Below are 12,913 nucleotides of genomic sequence, written 5' to 3'. Positions count from 1 at the left end.
TGACTTGAGTAACTGATGTTTTCTCAATATTCAGGCTGTTTGTTGTTGTAAGACACATGGCCACCACCTGTCCTTCCAAATGAAGGAAGGCATTTCCTTTCAGATATTCAGGAACTTTATAACAAAACTATTGCTAAACACCACCTGTAAGATGCAACACTTAATAGATAAGCTGCTACTGGCCCTAAGCCTGTAAATATATGCTAAATACAGTAACAGATATCACATAAAACATACTTTGAAAAAGTTGCAGAACAGGTTACCTTCAAACACTGCGCCTACTTTAAAAAAAAAATAATAATTACCTCTCCCCAACTCTTCCCAAGTGCAATTTCTCATCAAGTCAAGGCCTTTGTGTAATGTATTTTTGAAGTAATAAACAAAAAATGCTAAAGAACATCCTAGAAAAAGCTAAAAGTTCTTCAGGTCATAGTGTTACAGGCAGTAACACTACCTGCATGCTCTTTCCAAAAGCAGCAGTCCTTCAGCCATATTTTTAAGGTGTTAAATTCAGCTCCCAGTCTAGTTTCCAGGCAATAAAAGGAGCTAACATATCATAACTTACTACCAGAAGTAATTACTGTCCTTTAAATGTCAATGTTAAGTACTGATTCTTTCACCATTCTCCCTTATAGTCAACTGCTCTTAACTGTGCTCACGTAAATTTAAGTACAGGATTTAGTCACAGCAATGTGCAAGCAGTCTTTCCTCTCTGTACGTTCTTTCTTTTCAGTACTTACATGGTTCCTTTTACTAGAGGGTCTGACCAACGCATAACCTGTTGTAGGTTACGTCTGCTCTAACTACTGATGTAACACACTTACTTCATCCCCTTTAAAGTGCCTTGTGTTCCAGCATAACCTTTCTCACATCAGTCTCTTCGGCAGTGCCACCACCAACGCTGAGAACAGCGTGATGGACACCATCGCAGGTGTGGTGCCAGGCAATTTAGCAAGACCCAAACCACTGCAAGCACCAAGAAGTTCTCTGAAGGCTTTTCTAACCCTTAAGTATATCACAGGTTCCAAACAGGAAGAGGACAAGTTAATTATTGAGAGAGACTGAGGCTATTATAAATTTCTTCCAAGATTAGCGTTGACAGTCGTCTTACTGAAATATTCTATTTCATGAACTTGGCATGGGGAGTACACGGGTTTGTTCATAAGCACACTGAGGAGACTTAGGAAGACAATTTTTTAGGAGTGAGATAATAGATGTTGGTAAAAACTAAAAGTGGTAAAACGTGGATGAAATTGGGGGTGGGGAAAGATTTCTAAAAATGAGAAGGGGAATGCAAAGCCTTTCTTCAGGGAGCAGAAGAGCTTACCTTACTCAGCCTAACCAAATGAAAGCTAAGAAAGGATATGACAAAGTAAACACAGAGAAAGAATTAAGCTGCCCAAAAGCTGCCAACAAACATCAAATTAATTTTAATGGACTGTTAATAAGATTGGAACAAAAATTAGAAGACATAAACAACTTCCAACAGGAGTAGTGGAGTTAAAAAAAAAAAAAAAATCTATCAGAGCTTAATACATTTTTTTAAGGTGAGCTGATTAGATGGTTTCCTCTACAGCAAGGGACTTCACTCAGTGGCACACAGTCTCCTCTAGCTCCATATTTCCAGCTGTGTAACCTAGCAGACGTATACAGTACATGAGAAATGAACCACTCTACAGAAGGCCTCTACCGATACACTGCCTGAGAGACAGAGAACAGAGCTTGCAGAGAACAGCTGTACCTACAAGTATTGTGTACATTTCTATCGTACAGCTGTGCTATGGGATTTAATTTATTTTTTCTAATTACTGAACCTATTGCTATGTCAGGCAAAGGGATGAGCTCCTTCTGCCCTTTGGGGATGTCATTTCATTTCTGCTCAACACGCCCACCTGTGCCAGAGGCTTTACAACTTTAGCTTTTCATTTTTCTGGTATATCAAATTCCACACTTCTTGTTTTCCATGTCTTCCAGAGCTGCTTGCCTCTTGCAGCCACCATTCCCTAGGTCCTACTGTTGTGTTCAAGATGTTAGTAAGGCCATGGTTAAAATAAAAACCACCAAAAGCCAACAACTGCTACAAAGCAAGCATGTTTCCTGATACAACAGATGCAGAAAGGCCCCTGGAAGCGTACACTGGCTTAGTTTCTCTAGTATACTCCCCTTTGAGTGAAGCTGAGATTACTAAGAAAATAGTCTCAGTTGGATTGCAAAGCCATTTCAGAACAATTAAACATTTTAAGACACTGCAGAGTATTTGCTTTGGAAAATACATATATCCTTACAACAGCAACATAGAAGATGTTTACGCAGGGACTAGCTACCTTTCCAGATCTGATAAAACCTGGTTTCAGAAGTGGCTCCTATAAAGACTGCAGCTCAGACTAAACAAGTCAACTGGTACAGACCACCTTGGGAAAAAAGGTAACAAAGAGTAATGTAAAATCAAAGACTGACAAAGTCAGAGAATAGGCAGAAGCCCAGGAATTGGTAACAATTAAAAAAAATTCATAGCTATAGTTACTTAATACAAAGTCTAGAAGAGACATTATCTCTTCTCTTGTAGTAACGAAAGTTACAACCCTGGAAGTAAGAGATAAGGAACTACTGAATTTTAGACTGGAAAAAGGCTAAACCTAGGCACAGATACATACTTTGAAGTTTGACTTTTTTTTTTTATTAAAAGGGGATGAAAACTAATTATACAGAAACAAACCAATCCTTTTGTTCCTTTTGCTTCCCAGTCACCCCAAAGCAGAATGGTAGTGGTGGAGGGGTGTCAGAAAGGGACTGACCAAATGCTTTGACACTATAGCATTAGGCTACAGGTAGCTGTAGAGACATTACGGTAAAGTAGTGCTGTATTTGTGTGTTCACACTGCCACCCTTGAGCATGCCCAGGGAACTGAGATTTACTTTACACCCTGAGGGATGCCCTGGAGAGACAACATGTAGTTACCAAACTGCAGACAGCAGAGCAGTAACTTTCTCCAGATACTGCAAACCTTAATAACAACAGTGCTCTTAACTGTTCTGTCAAACACCAGACTAACATTAGGCTAACAAATTCACCATCTATTGAGTAGTGGAAAACAGAAGAATCCCAGTGACGAAGACAAAATGCTCTTCCATGCTGAGAAGAGATGTGATAAACTGCTGCCTGGCAGCCCCACATAGACCTCTACAAAGGCTCACAGGTGCCCTTCAGCACTGTGAGATTCTGCTGCCACCTCTAGTCATGCCACTTCTGCATCACTGCCCTGTCCCAGCTGGTCACAAAGCATGCAAATTCAGCTCCAAGTACAATTTGTTCCATTTTCCTCTCCAGGTATACTGCTTCTGCATCAGAAGTCTGAGGAAACCAGAGTCAAAAGCTTCCATCTTTCATCGACGTTACCCGACAAGTACATGCAGCTCACTTTGGATCCTTACTGTTACCCAACAGCAGCTGAAAAAGGACACTAGAAAAAGCTAATGATGTCACAAGAAGAAAGTAGGGAACTTTATAGGTTTGTCTTCAAAACACAGAATTCCTACATTTTGAGAGCCAGTAGCTTGAGTAACACCAACAATATGAGCACAACAGCCTACACAGAACGCATCTTGAGCCAACAGCATGAAACATGCATACATCCTCTCAATTTAGTAGATGCTGCTGCTCACAGAATGACCAAACTAAAGCTCTTCTGGTAAGTCAGGCCCCTGCACGCTAACGATGGCACACAAGCACTCCAAATATCCTTCTATATCTCTCAGTCTGCAGGGGAGATTTTGGGATGCAGTTTAGTTAAACATCTGTACTACTACTACTACTACAAAAACAAAACATGCCATCATACTTACAGGATGTGACACAATACACTGCTTAACATGTTTAAGGCCAGTGAACAATTTGCTGGGTAAGAGACAAGAGGTCGAGCTGCTCAAGATAACATTGTCACCAACAAGAAGATCTAACTGACCGAAAATCTTCTTTTTCAGTTCCAGGTTCTCCGGAGTACATTCCTGGAATGAAAACAAAAATCAGTATTAGAAGTCTTCTAGTTCAATAGTATTTATCCATATATTTCAGACTTCACTGATCCCACCCTGACACCTAGGAACTCAGCACAAACCATCTATTTAAATCAGCCTAAATATACCAGTAAGCCATAACACAAAAATACCTTCCCACACATAAAGAAATGGAAAGCCCAAGAGTTCATAGCAGAAGATGGACCACCACACACCACAGGAGATTTAACACAGAACAAATGATTCTGCTTTGTCTAAAATATAGACTTTTACTCACACAGAGAGATAACACAATATGGAGGAATAAGACCTAGTCTCCATTGTTTTTAAGAGAATCTCACATGACAGAAGTGTCTCAAAAGAGAGACAAGATGGAAATGAATAGGTGTATCTCAAAAGGAGACAAATTTACAATCTCCAGAACTATGGCAGGAGATTCCAAGGTACAGTTCTGGAACCTGCATTGAAACACCTCTCAGTGACCCTCACACTTAAAAAGCTTAAATATCTCCATTCATTTCAGCTCTGAGAAAGATTTCTGAAGTAGAATGCACGCTATCAGAACTTGTCCCAGAACTATTGAGCACGTTCAGCTCTGCAATATTGTGTGAAATTTCACATGCATGAGTCAAGAGCCACAATCTAGTCACTAGAATTTCAAAGTTAACCCCAGGAGCTGCCTGAAGGAGAGCATGCAGAAGTCCACCAGTGTGGGAGCAACGAGGACATGGGAGAATAACTACAGTCGATTCCACAAACAACAGGAAAGACTTCAGTCTACGAGAAGAAAACAGGGGAACAAAGCCAGCTTGGTTTCTGGTTTTTTTTGGAAGGGTTTAAAAAAATCCAAGCAGGATCCCAAACTTCCAAAACCTCGGCTTTTACCTTAAAAATCACAGAAAATACCTGCTCTTTTCCAACTCTAACCTTCTCCCACCTGTCAGTACTTCATTCTGTCCTTCCTGTTATGCTGAACTGCACATGAAGCTATATATTTAATACAATCCAAAATTTACATTTAGTACCTGCAGCTTCAGACAGACTCTGTGGCAGGAATGCTCAGGGCCAGAGTTTTTAACCCAGTAAATGGGTTAAAAGTAATGTGAAGTCTTAAAAAATAAGCAAGTTGCATGGAACAGTACTAAAAGTTCCATGATGCAGAAGAGATAAACGGGGTCATTTAAGAACTCCAGATAGGGCCCAAAGTAATAGACGGCCTTATCAAAACAAAATGATACTCTGATTATAATTCCAGGATCCCTGCTTGTTGGTTAAGTTTAAATAGTTTCTTTTAGTAAAGCCAAAGATGAAGAGAACTCTGCAGATACTGTTCAAGCTAATAAAAGAGTTGCTCTGAATAGGTTTATTGTGAACTTGAAACTCTACGCCTCCTCTCACATCAGATGATAATCAAAAAGGAAAACTCAAACCTGCCACAGTTACGTAAGGTTTCTGAATGGGCCATTTGCTTGAAGTTTCTCATATAGTGTCACAATTGTATCCAGATTGTTGGACCACTGCAATAAAGTTTCTGTCCTCATCAAGCATGCAATTATTTTCTCAGAGACACCAATTCCCTGAAGAACAGGGGGAAAATTAAGCTCTAAACAATCCATTAAACAGGAACCTCACTTGCTGTCAGTTATGGAGCCTGGAGAGGTCTGAAGCTATTCTGTTTACCCTGAGAAAGAGAAGATCAAACAGTGAGCAGATAAGACACGGTTTTAAAGCTACCACAGTCTCTCTCAAAGAATCTCTGCAAAAAGGTTAGCATACACCTCTACGCATTTTAAGTGACACTGTATATTTCTGTGCCCTTTTTGTAGGGAAGATCACACTTCTCATTTGCAGTGAACAGTACACCTTTATTACAAGGCCTGAGCACCTGAACAAGGTTGCTACTAATCTGACTTCCAATTTAAACTTTATTAGACATCTTTAACAGCCTTATCAGAACATGACAGTTGTTAATTTTTAAAACCCACCTCCTGGAAGAGTTGCATTGAATTAAAGGCTTAAAGGTAATAGGCATTACACTATTCAAATACATGTTCAGAGAACACGTAGCAGCTACTTGACCAGCCTATGAACTCTTAAAGGACTATACAAAGATAAACACATACTAGACTCTCTCCCTAGTAGACAACACTAATACCCAGACAAGGTGATTGAGGTCTAGTTGCCCCTAATTAAAAAGTTGCACTCATATGACACAACCCCTTGAATACCAGTACACGGAAAGCTAGGGAGTTTTACCTGTTTAAATTGTGTTTGTGGTTTTGTACAGGCTGTTCCCACCATCTGTGCTCCCATATACATCCATGCTCATCTAAGCACACAATTTCATTTACCTATATTTAAATGCTGGCATCTACCCAGGTTCTTCCTATCCATTCTCAGATATGCCAAGGTAGTAACTTACCTGTACCACCTTCTAGGAAAACACTCCCCAAAACACTATCTTGCAAAATATCTTCTCCTTACACTAGCAATGGGAATCGCTGCCAAGGCCATGGATTTATTAGCACTGGGAGGTGAAAGAAACAAAGCATGGCCTGAACTAAAGCACTGCAATGCAGTGGCATGGTCCTAAAATAAGCAGTATTGTCCTATACAAGCATGGCAGTATAAGATGAGAGCCAAAGATTCAAACTGGCATGGAGAAGGTCAAAGATTATCAACCATTCAGCAACAAGCAAGCCACTTTCTGTAAGAGGATCTGGAGATGCTGTCACAGGGAGCAGCATCGAGCCCTCTCAATACCAAGTATGGAGTCTGATGGTAGTCACCAAGCATAAGGAATTGCTGAATAATGAAGTTTGAAAGCCACAGCTGCACAATGATGAGTTCCCACCTCCTAACTATATTCTGGCTGCTACATATTCAAAACATAATCAAGAAAACATTTCTTCCCTGGCAATCTTAATATGAAGATTTATGATCATGTAAATTCCTGCAAGTGAAGACAGATCAATCTTGAGTTCTCCTAGACCAGCTCTCCTAGACCCATCTTCATTCCAGGACTGTATCCCATGCCACAGGATTCTTCCAAGCAGATTTTGGCCTGAACAGGCAAAAGTTGTCTCCCCTGAAGTCCAGGGCTGTGATCCCATTTTTTGTCTTGCTTCTCCTCCCAGGATTCTCAACTCCACCATCTCATGGTCACTGTAGCTGAGGCTTCCCCCTGACCTTCACATCTCTATTCAGTTCTTCCTTTTTTGTAAGAGGTCCAGCACAGCATGTCCCCTCTTCTGCTCCTCAACCACCTGTGTCAGCAAGTTACCATGAATGCATTTCAGAATCCTCCTGAATTGTTTGTGCTCTCCTGTGCTGTCCCTCCAGCAGATATTGATGTGGTTGAAGCCCCACCATGAAGACAAGGGCCTTCAAATGTGAGGCTTCTTCCAGTTGTCTGAAGAAGGCCTTTTCTTCTGATCAGGTGGTCCGTAGCAGACATCTACCACAATGTCTTCCACATTGGTGGTCCTGTTAATCCTGACCCATAAGCTCTCAACTGGCCCCTCATTCAAACAGAGGCAGAGCTCTGTACATGCTAGCTCACAGCATGTAATAAATACTCTAGGCAGCTATTCCTCTACTACCTTCATCTTGCACCACCTAACCCTCAAAAGCTGTACTTCACTGCCATGCTGCAGCTGGTAAAGCAAGAGTGCCCTGTAGCCCTGCCCTAACCACAACCGAGGTAGAAAATTCAAGGGTTCCATGACTTCCCTCTTCCCAGTAAACTCAATAGGGCTTCAAGCAGCAGGTAAACTGTTCAGAAGCCATAACCGCTTTGACTGCTACAAGCACGCTCTTCATCATCTGCAGTTAAGTGAGAATCTCTAAACATGCCACAAATCCTGGCTCTGTTCCTCTATTTATACACATATAATTTACAGCATTTTAAGCGGTCTCAGCTTTTCAGTGCTGTGATTTAGCTGACAATTTTGAGGCACTTCTATAGAACAGTTCCCAGAGTCAAGTGACAGCAATCCTCTCCTCTCGTAGAATGAAGATGTAGCAGCAACTTTCAGAGCAACTGAACTATCTCACAAGCCGGACACTGATTGTCAGCACTCCTGCAACAGGAACCACATGTCCAGCTTTTTGTGGGAATACAAAGGTCTTCACAGGATTAAGAGACAAAGAGTTCTGAATCTCAGAAAAGCAGCTTTTTTGAAAGTTTTGGTGCCTAATCCATTTATACACATACTTTCATTATCTTCTATAGTTATAAACCACTACAAAAAGAACTTCCCAGAAAAGACTTCAGGCAAAATTGTGTTATTTTCAATCCACCAAGTCACTTTAGAATACCATATTTCTAAAACAAAGCCTGATTAACATAAACCTACATAAAGCAGACCTGTGGATTTTAAACAGCATTCAGGTTATCTATATAAAGACAGACATTAAAAATACCTGAAAAGGAGACTTAGAAATTTAATTAAATGAAACATAGATTTCAAAGCACTATTACTAGTGACTGTACAGTCAAATACAACTATTCCATATAATTTTATCACACCTAAACAATAATGAAAAGATTCTTGTAAAAACCTAGTTGACTTCAGAAAGAAAAAGTATATATGCTAAAATAATCTCTCTGCAAATTAAACCCTGCAATTTTACAATCAATTCTGTTCCCCCCAATACTACTGGCAAAGTTGAGGTTACTGAAGTTATCAAAGCAAGATTGCATATTTGCTCCACTTGTGGATGCATGTGGACTGCTGTGTTTCTGTCACTACCATCATTTTCTAGGATCCATATCAAAGTAATATTTTCTTTTAAGCAAAATAGTGTTCAAAATACTATCATTAATATTTCAGTGCTAATTATTATTATTTCTATTTAGGCTTTTGTACTGACATGCTAGTTTGGTCTTCTCCTGCAGGGTTTAGGTCTATATTTCTGTTCTGGAGGACTGAAGGTGCACCTTCAGAGGTGCATACGGAAACCAGAGCTTTTTTCTTTGTATATCCATGCCAGACACTGATGTGCATTCCACTCAGTAAACAAGAGTCACGCACGTGAACCTGAGAAACTATACCACCTGCAATTAAAAAATGTGACATTTTGACTGCAGAGTTTGGGAGTTCAGCTAGCAAAACAAGCAGAGAAATAAAATGGTATTTTTAATATCAAAACAAATTATTACATCAGAATATCAATTTTGCTTCTGATATTATTGTTAACCCTTCCAATTTAGCTCAGCTGTCTAAAATTTTTCATGTGTTAAATAGGTTTGGTAATTTCACAAAATTATTATGTATTTCAAATGCAAATACTTGACTGCAAGTATTTTGGATTTTTCCATCATGCTCCCCCTCAAAATGGTGAAGTGGTTTTAGATGGTTATTCTGAGACACTTTAAAGATGGATAGTATGTGGATATACCAGTATACCGAGATATTAAGACACAGTGCCAAATAAAAATGCATCATTTTTAAACTGCAAAGATGGTGGGGGGAAAACATATTTACTTCAGTCTCCTTTTAGAAAGTGTTATTAACCTCATCTGAGGGTAAAGGCAGGGACAGCAGTTGGGCAGGAGACACATGCTCTTGCTCACCACTGTACGCGTTTGGGATGCAGCACAGAAACAGAGATGTACACACAGCTGTTACTGAAGGAGTCCTCAGGCTATTGCACACCTTTCAGTGTCGTGTCAGCATTTTGATCAGTTAAAATGAGGAAGATTAAAAGAAAAAAAACCCAAACAAACACAAAAAAACCCCACAAAAACAACCAACAGCATAGACTCTGATAATTGACATGATTATGTTAGAGCATGACTAGAACTCAAGCCCCCAGCACCTAGAGTCACGGGGAAAGCAGGGGGAGCAACCTGACTGTGCACCACAGCAGGGAGGTGAGGTTAAGTGGGACTGACCCTGAAAGACTTGGAGGTGATGCAGGAACCCAAACCATATGGGATACGCACAAGGGAACAGAAGCTCATCGGGTTGTTTGTCCCTCTTCCCCCTGCAGATGTTCATTCCACATACCTAGGCATATAACCTCCACCAAGATGGTTTCAAGCACGTGTCCAAATACCAGATCTTTAACAAAAATGTTTGGCGACAAAAGACTCCTTAGATGTAAAACAACTCCAGTTAGCCCAAAACAAGCCACACAACCTTGGCAACCAAGACTTTATTTTGAACCTGAGCAAGAACTGGTAACCTGTAAGCCAAGGGCAAGAAGGCAGGATAAGGACAGCAGCTCCTTTAACTGAAGAGCATACTGGCAATTTGTTAATGACAGGGCCACATTATCACCATTTAACACAATTATAAAAAATATAAATAAAAATAGAAAGGCATAGTCACATATGCTCATATCCTGGGGCTTCAGTTACAGACTTTCTGCGGGGTAGGTATGCACTGAAGTAAAATGCTTAACACAGGGGAGGAGAAGGAATCACATCACATGAGGATTTTAAGAACAGGTTAACCCATTTTTGACAGACAGTTGTCTAGGTATGAGTGATCCTGCCTTGGGACAGAGGTTGGACTAAGTAACCTCTGAAGTCCTTTGCAGCCTGATTTTGGATAACTCTGTAGTTGGTAGGGCAGCAAAGGTAAAGGTAAGTCTTCTGATAAAGGTGGGATCCTCTCAGACACTGTGCTGCTGAGGAGCAGAGGACTGGGGGAGGGAACCCCCATATGAGTTCAAACCCTATGAATCAGAGTTAAACTTGTTTAAATTTCCATTCAAAATATAGTTATAAAAGTGTCTTACAGCAAATCTACAAGTGCCTGGCTTTTAGAAGAGTGTTAAGTTCATATTCAGAAAACCTTTAATAGAATTCAAAACCATCAACTAAAGGACAGTAGATAAGTAAGCTCATTACAGAGCAGTTGTAAAAGCATCAGTTAAAACACCAGTACTTTCAGGCTAATCTAATTAAAAAAAAATTAGGGCTATAACTCACTTCAAATCTAAAGGGATAACTTCTTAGTTGTCTTGAATTTATGAGCTCATACCAGTATGAAATCTGATGCTTCTTAAATTACTACCTCTTGAGTGACATGAAAGACTGTCTACCACATGATACTGTTACAAGTAAACAACACTTTGGTGAGGTGAAATCCAGCATTTAGATGGAAGCATTTTGTACTTTCCTACAGTTCAGAAACATACTCTGTTAAGGAACTGGAGCAATAAAAATATCAAGTTACTGCCATTTTATACTGCTCAGAATAAATGATTGAATTACAAATGTCTGTTCAACCTTTAATACAAAAATACAAAACAGCTTTTCAGAACTACATTTTCTAAAATCAGAGTCAAACTTGCAGATTTGGGAGGGTTTGGGGGGATTGCATGGGTTTTTTTGTTTGTTCTTTGTTTAAAACACATACAACAAATGAAGGCAAGTTTTCCTTCATCTAGTGTCAGTATCATGCCATGAAGAGATCCATCTTCTTCCATGATGTTCATGTGTCCCACAAAACTTTCAAAAGACAGACAGACAAGATGATCAGGCTGCTACAGAAGGGAATAAAAATGATCTTCATCTCTTAGGGAAGGGCAGTAAGATCTCAAACAGGTTGACTGACATCTTCCTCCCCACATCCTTTCTCAAAGATTCAGATCTGTTTTCTTCTACTGTGATCCCACCTACCCAGAAAAATAGGGGAAGTGATCTAGGAAAGGTAATGGAAATACAATACAGCCCTAGAAAGGAGACCAGGGAGCACTGAAAGAGAACCTGAAGAGCAAGATTAACTGCTGGGCAGGATGACAGTTACGGCAATGACTACCTCCTGTAATGGGGACCAAAACCATATTCAGGCCTGTAATGGTACACAACACCAGTTGTTATATACACAGGATAGATGGGGAGTGAATGTTAAAAAGTCTAGAAGGACAAAAGTCCATTCAGCAGCAGCACCATAGCAGTGACATTGGCAAGCTGTTTACCCAAACATTGTCTTTCAGTTCAACTCAAACACTGACTTGGTAAAGTATTTTACAGCAAGTCTTTGAGATCAGACTGTTTCAAACCCTGAAATCAGGAAAAGAGTTCTCAAAATCTCTACAAAGATGGCGAGTCAGGTCACATGCTTAAAACCAGCTCCCTCAGAAGCCAAAATATCACTTCTCGTGCCTCAGGTCAGTATTTAAGATAAGTAGGGCAAAACCAGGCCTAAGATTATATTTACCCAGCTGAGAGCAAATAGACCCATGTTTGTCTGTCCAGTGCTCAAAGCTGACCAGTGACCAGTCCAGAAGAAGCCACATTACTGCAATGCTTGCACACTGTGCCTTCCAGCAGCTTTGTATTTGTATTTATAGAGGTATATCATTAACGCAGCTTCCAAACCAGGATGGTTGTCTATCCTACAAGCTCAGGGCAGCTGAAGACATCTTCACCCATTGCTGTCTGCAGATGTTCCCTCATCCCCAGAAGTAAAAGGGTTCTTGAAAGCCATCAGGAAAGTAAAACAAAAGCTAGTGGCAGAAACTGGTACCAGACAATCAAAGACAAATTTTTATGACAGGAGACATGAGACACCTGCTGTCAAAGCTACCAAGTCAATGCTGGTTTCCCATTCTGAGGCACCACCAGACTTTTTGAAAGCTGTTTTTAAGCTGGTAACACTGTTTTTCTAAGTACGTTTAACTGGGAGAGATAAAAGAGCCAGCAAGATATAAAAGAGACCAGGCTGAAGATCCGTTAGTGTTGTTATCAGCAGTTCAAAAGAGGTTGCAGGTGTAATGGGGGGGCATGCCCTCTCTTGGGGTGGGGGGGGGGGGAGGATACTGTTCTAAGGCTTTTAGGCAGAGTTCCTTTAAAACAAAAGGGGATCAATACCTCAGACCACGAGGTATAAGTTACAAGCTGAATTTCACCCCCTTGCTAGTCTGCTTTGTCCCATGCCAC

General features: G+C 40.3%; 1 protein-coding gene across 1 annotated transcript in view; it reads right to left on the bottom strand.

The window, feature by feature from the left end:
• CRYL1 (crystallin lambda 1) overlaps positions 1–12,913 on the bottom strand; it is a 61,190-nt gene that overhangs the window by 28,523 nt on the left and 19,754 nt on the right. Inside the window, exon 4 of the mRNA XM_075490941.1 lies at positions 3,844–4,005. Coding sequence (XP_075347056.1) covers positions 3,844–4,005 — 162 coding nt within the window. The remainder of the gene's footprint in view (positions 1–3,843; positions 4,006–12,913) is intronic.

This window comes from Mycteria americana, chromosome 1 (assembly GCF_035582795.1).
Source record: "Mycteria americana isolate JAX WOST 10 ecotype Jacksonville Zoo and Gardens chromosome 1, USCA_MyAme_1.0, whole genome shotgun sequence".
Classification (NCBI taxonomy): Eukaryota; Metazoa; Chordata; class Aves; order Ciconiiformes; family Ciconiidae; genus Mycteria; species Mycteria americana.
This window is presented reverse-complemented; position numbering and strand designations above follow the sequence as displayed.